Raw genomic sequence first — 21033 nt, 5'->3', positions numbered from 1 at the left:
GTACATATTTCACCACGATAGGAGTTCCACTGGCCCCAGACTTTCCCCCATTTTTTGGGTCTGCCGCGCGCCACATATACTGTCTTCTCTCTAAACATGCACCAGTCCATATTCACCTTCCATGCCAAGATCGTGGGCGGTCTCTGAGATCAGAATGTAAATGTAAGAGGAGCACTCAGAATATAATTATAAGAGCATCTATAAACTACCTAATCTAAGGGTGCAGCACTACTGAAATGTGTTGGCTAGCACAAGAAATTAAGTGACAACTAAGTAGGAGAAAACCTACTTGTAGTGCGCACTGTTCCTACTGGAAAAATTCTTTTTCCAACAATTTGAGAAAAACTACTGTTCAGATTAATCAATACTCAATGAATACTATATAGTTTCTCGTTCTATTATTTAATTCATAGAACTTTTATGCAACATGTATACATTAATACATTCTACTCATGTATATTAACGTTTATCTATTGGTTCTGAAGAACATTAAAATCTCTGTTTACATGAAAATAAGACTTTGTATACAACGTATATTGTCTTTACATGTCTCTGGGCATTTCAAATACATTGATCATGGGTGATACACGGAATGATATAAGTTGATAATCTTGAAAATCGAAGCCCAATGCATTTCGGGACCCGGAGGTACCCTTCCGCTGGGGCGAAATCCTAAAACATACAGAAGAACTAATCAGTACAAAGTGGAAAAATATTTACAGCTTTATAAGAGATATTTAGGACGTGAAAGACACTAAAGGGGAAACAATGATATATGGTGGTATTAAACATTGTACATTGGAAATAAAGTTGAAAACTGAATATGTATTCTAGCAAGCTTAATCTACATAACCAGGTATAAATCATAAAACACATCACATCATATGTTGATCACATCGAACCTTCTGAAGGGTATTGCGCTCATATTACAAATACACCATGCAAGTAAACAGATATAAGCCTAATATGTCGTGGACATGATGTCGGACCCAGTTTAAATGCGTTCAGTGCACATAAAATTCTCATCATTCAAACTCTGAGAAAACTCAATCTCATGAGGAAACCATATTATAACATGCTTATGTGATGCAAATGTTAATATAAACCCTAAAAGAATATACAGCATCAAGAATATCATCATTAAAATGCACAGGAAGCATCGTGATATACTAATTAATGTAATACTTTGTGTATGATCACAATTTCATGTATGCATCTGTAGACTGGATGAGTGTGGAAAATGGTATGCTACTACTGGGTTAACTTAACTCCCGATAAAAAACCTGTAGGAGAGTGAAAAACAGAACATTTTATTTAGGCATATTGCTCTACGTCTGACTACCAAACACGTAAAGGGAGATGAATATGTACCTGTGGCATACAGAAATGCTTAGAACCTGTTGTTGTGGTGTTCTCTGATTGTGCATTAGAGGCATTTACAGTGGAAGTGGTAGGAATTGCTGGTGATTTTGCTATGGGTTGTCGCGATGCAGAGATGTCTTGGTCTGTAGTTATACTTTCTTCACTTGAAGTCATTTTTTTTGTGGGAAAACAAGTCTCCTAGCATATATCTCTACCCACGTGTAGACCTAGTTTAATTTATAATCTATAGTATCGCGTCGATACTTCCTGATCTTGCCTTCCTGTAATTCACGATTATATCGATCCGATTTTGCATTAAGTTCTTCTAGGGTGGTATCCCAAATAGTCGGATCAATTGCAGATGATAAGTCTCTTTTGAGGTTAAAAATTTCCTCACCCAAGTCCTTGATGGTACGTGACAGTTCAGTCTCATGGATCCCCACAACTGTGCAATATCTCTCTTGGCAATCATATTCCCGAGGGTCACCCACTGAGTCTGCGCCACATCATAATCAGTCAGCTTCCAAACATTCAACAAACAACGCCTAGCTTCAGGCAACAACGCATCACCCGTGACCTCCTTCATCACAGCATGCACTCGACTCCAGAACCGCACAACCGCCGGGCACTCCCAGAGTATATGGAGGAAAGTGCCCGTTAGGCCGCATCCAAGCTTACACAACCCATCCAAAGAGTATCCCATAAGAATCAGGCGAGGACCAGTCACATAAATCCGGTGGAGGACTTTAAGCTGTACGAGCCAGAGACAGCACTGAATAATTTTGATGGTGTATTTTCTTATGGCGCTTGTAACCATCTCTACCTCTGAAACTTTTCTGGCATTCAGAGCACTGATAAGGATTTTCCCCAGTGTGGGTTCTTATATGCTGAGTGAGTCTATTTCTTTTACTGTAACATTTGTGGCATTCAGAACACTGATAAGGTTTTTCCCCAGTGTGGGTTCTTATATGATGAATGAGACGGCTTTTGTCACTGAAACATTTCTGGCATTCAGAGCACTGATAAGGTTTTTCCCCAGTGTGGGTTCTTATATGATGAATGAGACTGTATTTTAGACTGAAACATTTGTGACATTCAGAGCACTGATAAGGTTTTTCCCCAGTGTGGGTTCTTATATGATGAATGAGACTGTTTTTTTGACTGAAACAATTGTCGCATTCAGAGCACTGATAACGTTTTACCCTAGTGTGGAATCTGACATGTGCAGTTAGAAGTGATTTAAGTTTGAACTCTTTTGGGCATTCAGAGCACTGATAAGGTTTTTCCCCAGTGTGGGTTATTGTATGTTGAGAAAGACTTCTTTTGTCTCTGAAACATTTCTGGCATTCAGTGCACTGATAACGGTTTTCCCCAGTGTGGATCTTTATATGATGTGTGAGACTCCTTTTTTCACTGAAACATTTGTGGCATTCAGTGCACTGATAACGGTTTTCCCCAGTGTGAATCTTTATATGATGTGTGAGACTCCTTTTTTCACTGAAACATTTGTGGCATTCAGTGCACTGATAACGGTTTTCCCCAGTGTGGATCTTTATATGATGTGTGAGAATCCTTTTTGTACTGAAACATTTGTGGCATTCAGAGCACTGATAAGGTTTTTCCCCAGTGTGGAATCTCAAATGTTCAGTTAGAAGTGATTTACAATTGAAATGTTTTGGGCATTCAGAGCACTGATAAGGGTTTTCCCCAGAGTGGATTCTTCTATGCAGAGTGAGATTGTGTTTGTAAATGAAAGATTTCTGGCATTCAGAGCACTGGTAAGGTTTATCCTCAGTGTGGGCTCTTCTATGCTGAGTGAGAATGTTTTTTTGACTGAAACATTTCTGGCATTCAGAGCACTGGTAAGGTTTTTTGCCAGAGTGGGTTATTACATGTCGAGAAAGACTTGGTTTGTTCCAAAACCTTTTCTGGCATTCAGAGCACTGATAAGGTTTTTCCCCAGTGTGGATTCTCATATGAATAGTGAGATAAGATTTACGGCTGAAACTTTTTTGGCATTCAGCGCACTGGTAAAGTTTTTCCACAGAGTGGGTTAATGCATGTCGATATAGACTCGCTTTGATACTAAACTTTTTCTGGCATTCAGAGCACTGATAAGGTTTTTCCCCTGTGTGGATTCTCATATGCTCAGTGAGATAAGATTTACGCCTGAAACTTTTATGGCATACTTTGCACGGAGAGTGATTTCCCCCAGTGTGGATTCTCATATGCTCAGTGAGATAAGATTTACGCCTGAAACTTTTTTGGCATACATTGCACTGAGAATGGTTTCCCCCAGTGTGCATTCTGTCAAATTCTGTGAGATAAGATTTATAGCTGTATCTTTTTTGGCACAAGTAACTTTTTTCCCCAATTTCAGTTATTTTGCCTTGATTGAGGCGGGTTTGAACACTGAATTTGTTCTAACAGTCCGTGTTTTCAGAAGGTGTATTCCTAGGGTTAATATCTCTATGTTTAGTTTTCTCTTACTATTATGCCACGGTAAGAGTGAACCTGATTTTAGAGTCGGGCTTGTTTAGATATTGTTCAGCATTTATCTCTAAAAGAAATCGCGTGTAATCTTCTTAACACTTGAATTGAGCAAAATATGTCTGGAAGCAGTCCTGTAACACCTGTTGAAATTGTTCTAGTAGATAATAGTCTTTAGGTAATAGCCTCTCCGGCAGTAAATTATTTTATGACCGATGTTTCTCTCCAATCTATTTGTATAGGTTCTTAGCAATGCAGTAATGAGGTGTTGGTCTGATATTTAATGATTAAACTGATAAGTACCTTTTTGCACTGACGTAAAGGTAGTAACTGAGGGTGTTAGAACATGCACAGTACTATTGTGGATCACCAGTCGCAGAACATCAGTTCCTTTTATCCTTTCTATGTTTGGTGTAAGGTTAAGGTTTGTAGTTCTGAAGACGAGGATTTATTTACATTACCTATAGCGCAACGGTGCTCATCTAATCCATTTTTATAATTAACAGTTTTACATATCACTCATGCACAGCAGATAATGTTGAGGCGATTTACATAGAATTACAGAACAGTACACAATAAAAAGGAAACAATCTGAGATGGTCATGAACACAATAAAGTGGTGAATTTTTAAGGTTTTCGCAAGAGTGAGCAGAGTGGGCCGTGGTGTTCTATCCAGAGGCAGATAGTCTCAAACTTGTGTAACTGGTTAACAATGGTTGTTGAACAAAGGTGATTTTTCAATCTTTTGCTTGTCAATGTGTCAGCTTCAGAGTCTTCTTTCAGCATCTTTTCTTTGATGGTATGCAGAAGATACCTTTTGTTATAACTTTCTTTTATGCAGTGTGTGCGTCCTCTCTAGAATTACATGATGCTTTAGATGAACGTTATTCTGCCATGCTGAGGCAATTTGTCTTTCTGATAATATTTCAGATGAGGATGCTGAAGTGGTCTTTCAACATTATTTCTGATGCTGTGTGCACAGATATGGTTTTGCTCTGGGTTAATGAAATGCAAAATTAGAGACTTCACTTACAGGTATAGTACTTTCCTCGCCACACCTAGATTTTTGGAAATTATTTAAACGTAGAATGCTGGATGTCCTTCAATGTTTCAAAATAATCCTTCTTATGGCACTGACATTCAGTTGCTTATTGCTAAATCTTGCTTTCTTCGTCCGTAATTTCAATCCCCTATAGTATTAAAATGAAATAGTTAATACATGTACATTTCCAAAAATATAATTTACAAGCCAAATTAATGCAGAATTTGGAAAATGTTGAGCTGTTTTTCCAGACAGAGCAAAGTGTAGAATGGTAGCATGAGAGTACTTGGATGTAGGAGGGAGGATTTGTAGAATTTTCAACATTTTATTAAGCTCACAAAGGATACATGTACCCTATGAAGTTGTAACATAGAACCCCAAAGGCAGATATTAAAGTCATATGGACTGGCACCAAACAGCTAATATAAAAATATATACTATTAATTAATTTGTAATACAGATTTCTGGGACTGGAATGACTCCCCCACGGACTACAGGCATTTTCCCCTGCCCTGAGTTACCACCTACTTGTATCTGGTATCCTGACTTTTGAGTTTTGGCCTCAGCCTCAAGCAAACCTATTATGGGCCGCGAGGACTATGCCTAGACCAATCCCTCAAATATGGTCCAGAGTATGAATCAATAGCAATGAAATGAAGCCGTACTTTCATGTGTTCATTTTATTCCACCTGATTATCAGTTGTTAGGTTTTTATGCACCTGGATTCACTGGGTGCAGAAAACCAGGGCACCATTTTTTTCCAGACAGCAAAATTAGACTGCAAAGACGCATAAGACTCTGGGTGCAGCAGAAGCAGCTAAGACTTATGCTGTGTTTTTTTACTAACTGGGAGAAACACACAATTCTTCCCTCTGTTGGTTTTCACAGTCGTTGTCGGCCTGTGATTCGACATTGAGTGCAAAGCGTACCGAGTATTGCTGAGGGGCCGAGCCGAGGGGGAGTTGATGAGCAAGCGGAGCGGAGCCTGGGACGACTGCCCGCATTTGTTTTGTGACCGGTTCCTGCTCCCGAAAGTTTCTCCAGCTTCATTCGCGTCCTGTTATGCGGGCGCTTTAAGTTCTATGGATCTGCTGTGGGGGCAGGAACGGCCGCTGCCGGTACCGCGGTGCTAAGGCGCTGCTAGTGCTGCTGGTGCGGCGGCCGCTGCAGAGGTCAAAGGAGCCTTGGCCTGCGGTGCTGCTGGTGCGGTGGCTGCAGAAGGGCACAGAGGAGAATAGAGGAGCACAGAGGAGAATAGAGGAGCACAGAGGAGCCTTGGCCTGCCGCCTGATTTTACGTATTTACTAAGCATTGAGCAGAGCAGACAGAGCTAAGCCAAGGAGTGGAGGGAAGTGCCCACATCTGCCGTCTGTAGTGGGACTAGCTCTGGATTCCGCTCTTGCTCCTGAACGATTGCCAGCATTCTTCCTTGTACTCTTGTCAGAGATGAATAGCAACGAACAAGCATGAACAGTGAGTGGTGAGTAACAAGTGGCAAGAGGTGTGTGGCGTGTGACGAGTAGCTAAGATTGATCGGTCCCTAAGTCGCTGAGCCATTGGAGTCTGTAATAAGTCTGTAATACAAAATCTGAGAAATTATGGAAAGGGAAAAGTGACAATAGACTTGGACCCTCTTGAAGCACTCCTCGGCCCCTGAATTACTCTGCATACCTAGACTACAGCCCTACCCGGTGCCCGGATGTTAATCAATCGGTTAATTAATTAATTAATTAAGTAACCAGCAGTACCAGCGGATTCTGTACGGAGGTGTGCTTTGTGGGTGTTTTCCCTTGGAGGTGTTTGGTGGTGTTTTTGTCCTATCAAAGCACCCTTTGGTCTTGTCACTGGCCTGTTTGATTCTCTGAAAGGAGCAAGACTTCTTCTCCTTAGAGGGTGTATTATGAGCTCAGGAAAGGAGCGGCCACCTTTCCCTCCTATCAAAAGGAAAAGAGAAATACAACAAACACCAATATTAGATACGTTTAAATTAAAACAGGCAGTTGACATATAGTCCTTTAAATCATCTAAGGTTTATACATTTGAGAAACTGGGAAAGTCGCTGTCAAAGTTTGATTTTATGAAAGATCCAACTGATGCTATGCTAACATTGCTAACTAACCCATGTGATCTTCAAACTCCAATTAAACCACTGAGTAGAACAAATATTATATCCCCTAAGCAAGGAGTAAGTGAACCAGGCCACCCTGAGTCTAAAGCTGAAGTCGAACAAATGTCAAATTAAACTAAGGACCAAGTCAACCATTGGGGTCAAATAACGGACCTAGAGATGTTAACTATTCCACTTACTGGTCGTTCACAACAAAAGGACCCAAAATGCACAAATCTAACAATGGGAGATACTCAGCAATTACTACCAACTTAGGCAGCCAATGACAATAGAAGTGCAAGTAAAAATCAGAAAAGCTACCGGGATAGGGGAACCATCTAATTTGGGCCGAATAAATCAACCAGACCAAGAAGCTCCAAATGAACTAGATGGTAAGGTGAAAATCATAAGGGAAGCCAATACCCCACTGAAATCGGATCTTACTCTGTCTAAAATGAATTCAGTTCAAAAACAGGACCAGTCGAAATGTAATCAAAATAACGGATCTCAAATTAATAAGGATGAATACACCAGCAACCCAAAAACTCTGCAGCGTTGGAGTACTACGTATGAAAAAGACATTTTGAATAGTAGTCCACAATTCATTAATTCTTGTGACAAGGGACATGATTTTCAAGGACCACAAAAAGAGAAGTTTAAGGACCTATCATTCATAAATGGGCAACATTATAACCCAGGTACTCAGGTACCAGGAAGTGGGAACGCAGCAGCAATTTGGTATTTATTCTTCAAAACCTCGCAATTAACTCTGGAAGCTTTAACATATCAGTCCAACAAAAAGGAGGTCCAAATAGATCTCTTGAGCGCTACGGCATCCTCTGTTGCTGGAACTGAGCAGAAGATAACAACACAAAATAATCTAATAGTAAGGGCACAATCTCAACCAATATCTACGTATGCAGAGTGTAGTTGTGACCCACTAATTAAACTGGCTACCATTCCGGATATTTAAAAAACAATAATTGACAATGTAAAAGTGAATTTTCCTAATGTGGGAATTCAACCCATCAAGACCGACTCCCCCTCTAAAGATACAATAAAATGTAAAGACAATACTGTTGTTGTTAAAGAAAAAATAGATGATAAAACAAAAGATCAAGAAGTGATAAACATATGCTCGACACAATCAACAATGACAGACGCAGCTCCGGAAGTTCATCTATCAAAAAGACAGAGGAAAAAACAACAGAAAGCAAGAAATAAAGCTTCTAAAAGTTTTTAAAACAACAAATGCATCAAATATAGTGAGATTGAACACTGGAAACAACCTTGACTAAATATTATATTGTGAAGGTGAGGGTAAACACATGTCTCCAACAAAACCCTTTTACCCTCTATTTAATAAGGATCTATCGGAGGTACAAGCAGTTATGAAAAATAAATGCCTAAACAAGCAAGCTGATAGTATAAAAATTATAGAGAATGGGAACATTCAGTCCTTAGAAAAGCTGCAAGTGGAGGAATGTAATAAACAGGTGGAGAATAAGCCATCACAATTGGAAACAAATAGAGCAAAGAGTGAGAGTATCAGAGGGGATGAAACGAATAGAGATTTGTTAAAAACCTGGAAGGATATTAAATTACCACAAGATCTGGGAATCGAAACGAAGCAGTTACATAAACATTGACAATTATGGTCTCAAACTGTTAGTAATCATAATGGAAGGTTAATTGAGCATGCTGAAGGTGAAAATAGCCTGCAACAAATTAAATAAAATAACCCAGATCAAAAAGGAGTGGCGCAGGTAATTTTTGCGATGGAATATAAATCTAGGGGTAATAATGATATCTTGACTCGTGGAAAACATATTAAAATTGTGTAATGCAGTACCCTCATTAAAGGAAATTAAATGTACAGACATAGAATCAATTGAATTCCTCACAATCAAGAATAATCGTGAATCGACATTAGTAATTTGGACATCTTCTACTGCCGCCAGCCTTATTATGCAAGAACATAATCGCTTTCAGGACTGGGGAATAAAAATAACAACTCCACTGCAACGTCCTTTTGTTTCAACAAAATTACAAAATCATAACCATATGAGAACCGAGAATAATAAGAAATACTCAATATTAAAAAAAACATAGGTATGACCAACGGTCATCTTTTAAAATCATTAGAGGAACAAATAGGAGAACTATTATTTGACACTGTCAAATTAGGTTGGCTAACAGCAGCCCTCCATAATGTCAGGCAGGATTGACATCTACAATCTGAAGTTCCTTTAAGGGGGCCAACAATTGTGAATGAAAGGGTCAGATTATGTTCGTGGAATATAAATAGGGTTCAAGCAAAGCATGGACTTTTCAAGCAGGGGATCATAGGTCTAGAATAGATTATACCATAGCATCGTTGAATCATTTTCATTTTATTTCTATCAAGGAAATCAACCTGACACTGGCAAATAATGCAAATGTTTGGATTTTACTGCAATAGTATCCTAAACAGACACACTAGTTGAGCTTACCTTGCGCACGATCTGTAGCACACCTCTGGCATACCGCAGGCCCTCATTGAAATAAACCCGAGCCACTTTAAAAACGGCATTAAAAACTCACAAGCAAATATTCCAAGCTTTCTAAAATCATGAAATTTACTTTGTTTAATTCACAAGTTTTATACAGCTCCTGTTACAAAATGCAACAATATTCACTGTCCACGTCCATCAATTTGCCCTTTAAAGCCCACAGCTCTGACACATAGATAGTCTGAAAGAACCGCAATCGAACAACATGGAGGAGGTAACAAAGCAGTTGTAGTGAACAGATTAATGTAATGTTAGGAGTCCCTTTGGGAACGAGCAAACTCTCCTTTAAAAAATTCAAATACAAATTAAATTCCAGTGCTTCAAATCAACTTGTTACAAAGAGAAAACCCACAGTGTTCTGGCAAACTCAAATCTTTCATTTTATGATAAACAGAAAGTACAAACCTGCTTCACTTTAATACAGTCAACATTACACACATTTTTTATTCAAATAGTTTGTTGACTTGAAATTTTAACCAGTGGTTTCAATCTCAAACATGTGTAAGAACCAGAGTTCAACAGAATCATTTTATATTTTTTTTATCATACTCCGATGTGTGTCCAACTTGTTATCAGACTTCATAAATAATGTTTTTGTAAGCTCCTTGGCATGTTTATATTCCATATAAATCCTTGGTTATTGAAGTACCCTAATTTTATGGAAGTTACAACTATGGTGAGTGAAAGGATATCGCTAGTACACTGTGGACACTGATGGAAATCCATGCCCATTTTATTATTTGTTTTTAATATTGTTCACCTCTACCCATTACAACATACGTTATAATCTAAAGCGGAAACACATTTTAGAAACTGAAACAGAAATTTGAGGAATAGAAACCAAATAAAATATACATTATATCAAATATTTCAGTTCATGGCGGCTAAGGCTGTGGTGACACTTGAGCCTTTCTCATAGACCTCAAGGCCTTTTCTCGCAGGTGTTATTCTAAATCATCAAGCTTTTCCTCACCATCACTTTCAGAACCCTTTATAGGTAAACTATCCTCGTCCATTTCTCCTCTTTCCAACAATGAAGCAGGAGGGCTAGGTGCCCCCTCTGCATTAGAACCCCTTTCTTTCTTGTGCTTCTTGTGTTTCTTGTGCTTTTTAACCTTCTTTTTCTTCCTGCCACCTTCTTGGTCAGAAGTCCTTGCAGGAGACGGACTTGGTGAAGCACTTTGAGCTTTATTTGCTGGTGGTGCGGGTGACCACGTTGGCGAGGGAGATCGTGATCATTTTAGGTGGTGCCTCTGGTGATCCTGAGACGGATCTAGACGAATACACTCTCCTCACAGGCAGCGGACTAGGAGAAGCCCTTTTATTTTTCTTAGGTTCATGTGTCCATGACACTCTCCTGATGAGCCTAGTGATTGGAGATGGTGATTGCTGTCTTCTTGGGGGTGAAGGAGAAGGTCCTCTGCGAAGAGGGAGAGGAGGAGTTGGACAGAGACGGGGAGGTCTTGACCGAGGGGAAGGCGAATGCCTTTTGTTCTGCAGTGGGGATCGCATTTCACGGTTTGACCTGCTTGGAGGGGATCCTTTTCTATGTTTTGAAGATAACGAAGGAGAGTGTCTCTTTGCCACTAGAGAAATTCTTTGTTTTCGAGGTGGAGATCAAGAAATGCTATGTTTTGGAAGTGGAGATGAAGATAGTCTTCTTTTAAGAAGTGGTGGAGGTGGGGGTGTAACAGTTCTTCTTTTGGGAGGTGGTGAAGGAGTATACCTTCTCTGTATTGGTGGAGAATACCTTCTTGGAGAAGGGGAGCACCTCCGTGGAGGAGGAAATGGTGTCCTGCAACTGAGAGGTGAAGCTGATCGACGTCGTCGTGGAGGAGGTGGAGGTGAAGGAGTTTGGCGCCTTCTTACTGGAGGTGGGGATGGGCTTCTTCGTCGTCTTTTAGGCACAGGAGACTGACACCTCTTTGCTATTTGCTGCATTGTAGGAGAGAACTCTTTTTGACATCTTCGTGAAGGTGATGAAGTCCTTGAGCCTGAATGACGTCTGCGATGTGCCATTTCACAAATTTTCACATTTCTTTTAGGTCTCTCTTCAGAAGAGGATGATGAACCAGAATCTGTACCAGATAAAGACTGCCTATTTTGTCATTTATACTGCCGTCTTTGTCACAGAATCTGCTGCTGCCATTCTACTCCCTTCGTCATCTTCAGATTCTGACAATTCCACTCTTTTCGTTTTTGGAGCTTGGGGTGGTGAAGATCTTTTTTCTAGGATTTTGTGTTTTGGTCCTGGAGACACCGAGCTGCGACCTTTCCTTTGATAACTGGATTGCTAAGGCGAGGAAGATCTGGGTTCTTTTTGAGGGGGGCTAGGAGGTGGAGATGGCCTGTGCCGCCTTCTAGGGGGGCATCCAGAAGGAGACCCGCGGGGCTTTTGAGGAGGACATGATGAAATTCGCTTTAATGGTTTCTTTGGAGGAGGCGGAGTCTTTGAACGTGAAGAAGAGGAAGACGAACTGCTGCCAGATAAAGAAGCTGATGAATGGCGTCTTCATCTGACTGGGGTTCTACTTCTCCTGTGTTTAGGAGGAGGTGGAGGGCGCCTGGGAGGACTACGTTGGCGAGGAGAAGACCTTCGCCTTGGGCTTGAGCGCCTCCTCGGTGAATAGGACCTGGAGCGTGACCTGTGGTGCAGCTGAGATCTGGAATGAGGAGGTGAATGTGACCTTGACCGGGACTTAGAACATGATCGAGAACTGGCCCGGGGCTTCTTCTCCATCTCTGTTTTAATACTTTGCTCTGGGGATGGTTCTTGCTTGATGTCTGGGGTAGGTTCATGTTGCATAACTTTAATAATGTCACTGGTTGAAGTTGCTTCCTGAACAGAAGGCTCCCTTATTAACATAGAAGGCTCAGGTTCGGGAGGTTCTGGTTCTCTCTTTTCAGGCATAGGACTAGGACTGCGACTCTTTGATCTGTGCCGAGGAGATCGTGAATGGCTGTGTTTTCGCTCTCTTCTTCCAGGAGATCTTCTCTGCGGGGAAGACAACCTGGATTTGCGTCTTCTCGGACTTCTGGATCTTCTGTCCCAACCCCTCATTTCTCGATCTTCTTTGTCCTTTTTATCTTTCTCTTCATCTTGCTTCTTTAAAAACGCCAGCTTTTCCTGCTCAATCTCTCTCTGTTTAATTTCCTCTTTCTTCAGTTCCAGAAAAGCAGTGGGTATGCCAGCAATATTTTCTTGAGCACTCAAAAGAAGCGGCCAAAGCTCTCCCATGAATTCTCTGGCATTCTTACCATTTAAAAACCCAGTAAATTAACACATTGTCTTCGAATCCCAGAATTTCAGTAATTCGCTTAGTTATTAATGGCTTGATAACTTCCATATTACCCTTGACCATGTCTACCTTTGTTTCCAGGCATTCTGCAAATTTTAGCTGTTTCAAAAGCTTCTTCTGTTTGTTGCTGAAACGATTCTCTTGCTCTGCACTTGTACCGCGGAAGAAGCCCGCGTCCATCTTGCCTCTCTAGGAGAGCTCTCGAGGTCCCACAATGCAGCGTGAACGGGAGGCAATTTCATAATCTATTTCATAAAATTTTGTCTTATCAGATAGAGGGAATAAATATAAGCGACCACGATCAACAAATAATTGATTTAAACCTAAATGGCCTAAGATATGAAAACTATACAACACTTCCGGGTGAAATAGAACAGTAAAATATAAGAAACTTAATTGGTCAGATAACAACAAAGATTCTATTACAAACACTGCGCAGGCAATTGTTGATTTTCACTTCGAAGGAGATTATTCGAATGCTGTCGAAAAATGGTCTCTCTTCACAAAGCAATTAATTACCAGTCAATCTCAATATTATGCTAATAAATGTCAGTGGAGGAAAAAAAACAGCATGTTCATTGGTGAAAATGCTGTTTGAAAGCCATCAATTAAAAAAAAAATGTAACAGAATCCTGAGATTGGTAAAAAAGTTCCCAGTTAATTTAATTTACAGAGTAAAGCTTAAAAAGATGAATACAGGAGAAGGAGAATGGGCTGGAAGGACAAAATGAAAGAAAAGCAATAGTTGTGGGCAAAAGCTATATATGCTTGCAAAAGGAGTAATTCAAGTGCCGCTTGTGTGGAGGGAGGAGAGGGACCAGGGGAGTGACAGGAAGCCCTCCGACAGCCTCGACCCAGAATGTGACGTAGGTGGTCTGACGACCCATGTGGCGCCGCCAGGGCTGATAGACCTCCGTCGAGGCAGCCGCCTGCGTGGAGGGCCGAGAGGGGAACAAAGGGTCCCCGTCCAGCCTCGACCCAGAGCGGGACGTGGGGGGTCTACTGACACCTGTGGCGCAGCTCAGCCGTGGACAAGGCCGTCGCCTGTCTAGAGGGCCGAGTGGGGCTCGGGAATGCGACCCGAGCCCTGCGGACCTCCCGCGACACTACAGGGAATCCCGCAGGAGTTTGAGGCGAGGCAGAGGTGCCGTGGTCTGAAGGAGGGACCCCCGAAGGAGCCGAGCCAGTTGGCACTGGGGCGAAGAGGAGGGCCCTCGCAATGCAAGGGATTCGCCGACGTCCCAGAAGGGGAAGGAGGAGGAGACGCCAACGAGGCCTGCAAAGCCGCTGTATATGTCTCCATCTGGGTTCTCGACGCCCCCCTCACCGGGAAACGGTGGATAGGAGAACGACACGCGGGCCGCATCACCAGCGGAGAGCCCACGCCCCCAGCAGGCCGAACACCAGCCCCCGTGGACAAGCTGCGACACGTACCCACCGGGGAGCGACGCTCGTGCGACTTCGGAGAGGGTTGAGGATGCCGACGAGGACGGCCGCTTCTGAAACCGTCTGCGGAGGCTGATCGAGGGGATGAAGCCGATCTTGCGAGATGCTGCCGAGAGTAGTTGCTTCCAGCGCTCCAGCCGCGACTTCTGCTTCAACAATTGGCACGCCTCACAATCAGTGGTGCTGTGATCTTCCCCTAACTCCACATGCACCCTCAGCCTCCTAAAGCATTTTATTCATTCATTTGTATTTCTTTTTTCCTGTCATGGGGATGACTGCTCAGATATCCTTACAAGTAGGATCTTTTGAATTCTGCATGAACCGATTTACTAATGTTCCTAGTTGAAAATGTAATTTAGAAGTTAAATATATGTTTCTAATGTGAGGTAGGGTGGGTGTGTGAGAATGCATGCGAGAGAGAGTGTGTGTGTCTGTGTCTGTCTGTCTATGTCTGAGTGTGTGTGAGTACTTGAGCGTGGGGAGCCGGCTCTCACTATACTATACCAAAAAGAGGTATAGTGTGCAGAGAGTCCAGTGGATCACCCAGAGATTTTACAGAGGCTAAAGTAGATAATACTAATGCTCTTTTGTGGTAGTGTGGGGGAGCAGTTAGACGTATATGAGGGTAGTTTTAAGCATTTGTTGTACACACAGTGGCAATAAATGACACACACTGTTGTACACACAGTGGTAATAAATGACACACACTCAATTAATAAATCTGAGACCAATTTATAAAATGACACTTGGTTAGATTCATTTTGCGGAACCACAGAATTTAATCTTGAGTAAATACGTTTTGCAATAGAAATTCTGTTCAATATAAAAAGTGTACAAATAGTGCAATTTCCAGACTTTGCAATGTTATCCTATGGGGTGAAGAAAACATTCAACATAGATACAGGCAACATCTACTTCACAGCTTTCCAAACTTTTCATGTTGGTGACACATTTTTTGGAGCTGTATAATTTTGGGACACAGTAAGGCAGTGTAGCGAGCGAGCGTAGCGAGCGAGCCCAAAGCACTTAACGGGGGCTCGTGGGGTCTCCTGCGGAAGAAAATTTTGAAATAAAAGTGGGCAAATGGTGCATTTTAAAGCAAATTTGAGACCATGAGGTTGAACACAGGCCCCTGCAGCGGATGCCTTTTGTCCACTGAGCCACCAGACCGGCATACACACATCTTTCTCTCTCTCTGTCTCCCTCCCTCTCTCTATCACTCCCTCCCTCTCTCTCTCCCCCTCTCTCTATATCTCTATCCCTCCCTCTTTCCCTCTCTCTGTCTCCCTCTGTCTCACTCACTCTGTCTGTCTCTCTCTCTCCCTCCCTTCCTCTGTCTCACTCACTGTGTCTGTCTCCCTCTCCCTCCCTCTGTCTACCTCCGTCTCTCTCCCTCTGTCTCACTCTGACTCCCTCCGTCTCTCTCCCTCCGTCTCTCTCCCTCTGTCTCACTCTCTCTCCCTCTGTCTGTCTCCCTCTGTCTGTCTCCCTCTCTCTCTGTCCCCCTCCCTCTACCTCCCTCTGTCTCCCTCTCTCTCTCTCTCCCTCCGTCTCCCTCTCTGTCTCTCTGCCTCTGTCTGTCCCTGTCTACCCCTCTATCTGTCTCTGTCTGTCCCTGTCTCTCCGTCTATCTGTCTACCCCTCTATCTGTCTGTCTGTCCCTGTCTCTGCCTCTATCTGTCTCTGTCTGTCCCTATCTCTGTCTGTCTCCCTCCCAATGTCTCCCTCTCTCTCCCTCTGTCTCCTTCTCTCTGTCTCCTTCTCTCTGCCTCCCTCTCTCTCTGTCTCCCTCTGTCTCCCTCTCCCTCCCTCTGTCTACCCCAGACTCCCTCCCTCTGTCTCTCTCCCCCTGTCTCCTTCTGTCTACCACGGTTTCCCTCTCTGTCTCTTTCCCTCTGTCTCCTTCTGTCTACCACGGTTTCCCTCTCTGTCTCCCTCCCTCTGTTTGTCTCCCTCCCTCTGTCTGTCTCCTTCCCTCTGTCGCCCTCCTCCCTCTGTCTCTCTCCCTCTGTCTCCGGCCCTCTGTCTCCGGCCCTCTGTCTCGGCCCTCTGTCTTCTTCCCTCTCTCCTTCTCTGTCTCCCTCTGTCTCCCTCCCTCTGTTCCCTCCCTCTCTCTGTCTCCCTCCGTCTCTCTCCCTCTGTTTCCCTCCCTCTGTCTGTCTGCCTGCTTCCCTCTCTCTGTCTTCCTCCATCTGTTTCCCTCCCTCTGTCGCCCTCCTCCCTCTGTCTGTCTCCCTCTGTCTGTCGCCCCCTGCCCCTCTCTCCGTCTCCCTCCCTCTGCTTCTCTCCCTCTGTCTCCCTCCCTCTGTTTCTCTCCCTCTGTCTCCCTCCCTCCATCTCTCTCTGTCACCCTCTGTCACCTCACCCCAGCTTTCCGGGCACACACACAGCCCACCTGAGTACTTCACAGGTCTTTAAAAGACCATTCACTTTTTAATGAGGCTTGGTTGTGAATCGCCCGGCCCCCATAGAACAGAGTGTCTAGGAATGCCTCTTAATTAGCAGCAGTGCTAAGTGCCCGCGACACACCCACCATTTGCAGGCGACTCAGTAGTGTGTCGGGACACACAGTTTGGAAAGCTCTGACCTACTTACAAGACCATTCTTCGGAAGTTAAGGTTAGTATTGGACAAGGTTCAGATCAGAACCAACAGTGCACCACCAGCGGCAATGGGGCGCCCAGGTGCAGGTGCAAGTTCAAGGTTGGAAACCCAATACAAATGAAGAGGGACTGGGGCAATCGGACAGAGGCTGCTTACAGGTAAGTAACAGCGCTTGGGGGAACTAGTCTCTGGGGGTTGAGGCCAACACTGGACATGGCCCAAGGCAGCACCATGACGACACCACACCACCAGCGGCACAGGGACACAGGGTGCAAGATGACAACACAGCATCAAAGACAGGCCAAGTTGGAAAAGGTCTGCAGGCTCAGGCCAGGAGGCCGGTCGAAGGAAACCAAAAGCTGTCATGGTAAGTTTCGAATCTCGGGAACGTAGCAACACCCTTTGTCCTCTTCACCAAAGCCCAGGACGTGTGGTTGCGAGGGTGCATTTTGGTGTCAGAAAAGGCATACCAGAGCACGTCAAGGTTGAGGGGGTCTCCTTGCAGAGGCTGCAGGTAACGTTGAGTCCAGACGAGGTCAGCTCATGGTGGACTCTTGCTCTAGACTGACTGGGAGCGATCCTCTAGAAAGGAGCTAATCTAACTAAGGGCTGAGCCCTGAATGCCAGCCTCCTTGACATGGTCCACCAAGATCCAATGGTTGACCGTGTCAAAGGTGACCGAGAGATCCAACAGCACCAGGGCCTATGGAGTACCCCTGTCAGCCCTCTCTCGCAGCGAGTCCAATACCGCCAGTATTACAGTCTCCGTTGAGTGGGCAGGCCGAAAACCAGCTTGGTGTGAGTCGAGATAGTTGGATTGTTCAATAAAATTGGACAGGCACTTCACCACATGAGCCTCCAGTACCTTTGCCAGGTACAGGAGCAAAGAGATTGGGCGGCAATTCAACACGATCTGGGGATCTGCCCCTGATTTCTTCATAAGGGGAATCACAATTGCCTCTTTAAAGGCCTTAGGGACACAACCCTAGAATAGGGACTCATTCAGAAGAGAGAGGGCTGGAACTGGGAGGCTGGTGAAGGCTTCTTTTAGGAGGTGTGGTGGGCAGCAGTCCGTAGGGGATCCAGATTTTACTTTAGACAAAAGGTCCTGGAACACCTGTGTACAGTAGTTCTCTGCAATCTTCTCTGCTGGTGCACATCGGTAGTGCCCGGCTCTTCTTAGTTCATCAGGAACTGAAGTTCAGAGACTGGGGATGCTGCCTGAAAACTAGATTTAAGGGCGTTACAAGGGAGTGACAGGCAGTGTCCAATGGGCCCTTTGCCTGGGGTGTCTACGCCCTCTAACATGCCCACCTTCTGTGAGAGGAGGACACAGTCCTAGCCCTAACTGGATAAGACCCACCATCTTCAAGATGGTGGGCACTGAAAAGCGTACTTGACCTAGCTTCCAGCACCCGAAGGCTGGAGTTGGCAGGGGGGGGCACATCTCCTCTTCTATCAAAGGTTTCCCACCTGTCCTGCCACCAAAAAGAGGGTGAGGACAGGATGGAGGCCAGCTCCTTCGAACAGGAGAGGCTGGGGTCACTTTACAAAGGAGGCAAGACCTCTGAAGCTCCCCACCACGGATGGCTAGTCCTGTCCAGGGGAGACATGAACACCTCCACCCAAGAAAGGCATTGTTCTCAGCCTCAGAGTGTGCAGACACTCTCCCCTGAGGTCAGAACACACTCTGGTGGTAACAGGCTGGCTCGGGCCAGTCAATGACCACACTAAGGATTGGTAGGTTTCAGGGGACCCCTCTAAGGGGCCCTCTGTGTGCAATTTTTAATGAAAGTGACACTGGAATCTGTGCAAGTGTATTATGTTGAGATGCTTGGTGCCAAACATCACATATTTCAGTGAAGCCATCATGGAGCTGCGAACTCATAATGACGAGTGTCCAGCCTATGTACTTACTATGACTTCCCTGGTCACTCACAATATCCAGGAATCGACTAGGACAGTGATTCCCAAACTGTGGTCCGAGGACCCCCAGGGGTCCGTGGCACAATCCCTGGGGGGCCTCAGGCTGTAATTTTAAAAGCACAACAAAGTTCCTTGTATAATTTGCAGTTTTCCAGCAACAATAAAAGTGTCAAGATAACGTCTGTGATTAATGTACCTCCTGGGGAGAGATCTAGTGTCCTGAGGGCGAGATGAGAGTTTTGACAAGTGGCAGCTTTGACTTATCTAATGTAGCACAGAGGGTTAATATGCCTACTGCAAAGAATGTGTACCATGCATTTAAAAACACTGTTTTTTATGTGCATAGGTTAGTGGGTTACTGCTTTTGTAACCGAGATTCTTTTGTTATTGTGCAGTTTATAAGTGATGATCGTAATCTAGCACAGTCACCTAAAAACTGTCATCAAAGAGCTGCTTGCAACCTGCATGGTACAAGTTAGAAACATATGTTTGTTCCAAGTCTTTCGTTATCCTGATGCTGCTAAAAAGGTCTATTTGGGTGGAAATACATTTTTATTGTTAAAGTCAATGCTAACCACTGTGTTATGTTCTGAATTCTGAGTTTGTGCTTCTCCGCTTTTCCAGACCAAGGACTCTTTAAAATGCCTACCAGTGTGAATGTCAATCCTACACCTTGTACTCGCATTTGCCTTATGTAACATTTTCTATACACTGGTTTACACGTATGAATCATTGTCTCTATGGGGCAGATTTACAATGAAAGTGACTCTGTGTGTGCCGCAAGCCATTTGGCTGCGCCGCACTGAGTCACTTTCAAAGCACAGGGATGTGACATATTTACAACAATATGTCACATCTCTGTGCTTCCCGCTGTGCTGGCGCACAAACGGCTGCCATGTGGTGCATGGATGCCTGCGTTGTAGGGAGATTTTTTATTTGCAGGTAGGGTTCCCTTCCTGCACATAAACAATCAGAAATGGCGTTTTTCAACTTATATGTGTGCTGCATTAGCACACATAGAACTTGCAAAACATCATTGTTTTCCTGATTGTTTATGTGCAGGAAGGGATACCTTCCTATACATAAACAATCACCAGAGGTGATATGCTTTTTCTAAGCGTGCTGCAGAATGCAACACACATAGAAGTGTGGCTCAATGGTTAGAGTGGCAGACCCTGATGCAGAGGTCTGGCCCGGGACCAGGGTTCAATTCCCCGCCTCGGCGGCTCTTGGGCTCAATTTCCCCGGACCTGATAATTCTTGCCTCTGTGCCTATTCTAATCATGGGTCCCACTCTGCAACTCTGGGCAATAGCTTGCTTAACCTCCACAATGGCCCCACTAACACTAGGATGCCTGGCTTCACCTTGGGGGTGCCCAGAAGTGGGCACTTCACAGGGAAAGGCCAGGAAGGATTCCTCAGCGGTATTCTTACATGCGCCGAGATGCCTCATGGTGATTCGTGCACTATACAAGTACCACTACATTACATTACATAGAAAGAGGAAAAAAACAAGGAGAAATGAATACATATTCTTGTTGCACCTCCCTACGCCTTCGCTGGGGAGCATAGCATTCAGACACATTTGCAGATTTACAATTTCTAGTAAATCTGGAAATGTGTCTGGTTTCATGGGTGTTGCGTGGGAACACCCACAGCAACACCCATGGAACACCCCTTTCACGCAAAGTGCTTTGTGCAAATGGTCCATATTTAGAAGACCAGTAAAAGTCACGCAGGGTGGCTTTTCCTGGCTTGGAAATATGGGGCACTAAAATGCGCCACTGGTGCGTCACGTTTTGTGACGCACCCGTGGTGCAAGGAGCTTGTGTGTGTGATGTAAAGTGCTCTGACATCCTTCAATGGTATGAGAGATGCTATAAAGCAAATGTAATACATGTGACAGAGGGGCTATGGAGAGATGAGAGGCACTGATGGAGGGTGACAATAAGGGAATCATTGAAGAATCCCAACAAAGATTGTCGTATCCTGGTTCATAGTAAGGTCATCATTTACTATTCTTTTTTTTTTGTGAAAAACTTTATTGTGCAAAAATATCATTACAAGTATGGGCCTACAACCACAGGGGCCGGCCGCTAGGACATGGGAAGCAATTGTATAAACTCACAAAGCAGCGACCGATCTCTAGAGGTCCAGCAGAGTACAGGATACATTTTCGGCAACACAGGATGTAGGCAGGATATAG

General features: G+C 44.0%; 1 protein-coding gene and 1 long non-coding RNA gene across 2 annotated transcripts in view; both read right to left on the bottom strand.

The window, feature by feature from the left end:
* Window positions 1-487: 487 nt before the first annotated feature.
* LOC147737601 (uncharacterized) overlaps window positions 488-21033 on the bottom strand; it is a 75165-nt gene continuing 54619 nt past the window's right edge. The window contains exons 4-5 of the long non-coding RNA XR_015299841.1: window positions 4886-5042; window positions 488-672 (exon numbers count right to left, since the gene is read on the bottom strand). This is a non-coding gene — a long non-coding RNA (uncharacterized LOC147737601). The remainder of the gene's footprint in view (window positions 673-4885; window positions 5043-21033) is intronic.
* On the bottom strand, window positions 666-4333 carry LOC147737602 (uncharacterized). The gene has a single exon (XM_086936747.1). The coding sequence runs from the start codon at window positions 3666-3668 to the stop codon at window positions 2109-2111; it is 1560 nt and encodes a 519-aa protein (XP_086792873.1). The 5' UTR covers window positions 3669-4333; the 3' UTR covers window positions 666-2108.

Source organism: Lissotriton vulgaris, chromosome 1_1 (genome assembly GCF_964263255.1).
Source record: "Lissotriton vulgaris chromosome 1_1, aLisVul1.2, whole genome shotgun sequence".
NCBI lineage: Eukaryota > Metazoa > Chordata > Amphibia > Caudata > Salamandridae > Lissotriton > Lissotriton vulgaris.
This window is presented reverse-complemented; position numbering and strand designations above follow the sequence as displayed.

What these genes read in the sequence shown, in the direction of transcription:
- LOC147737602 (XM_086936747.1), bottom strand. Translation starts at nt 3,668, where the DNA reads ATGCACACTGGGGGAAACCATTCTCAGTGCAATGTATGCCAAAAAAGT.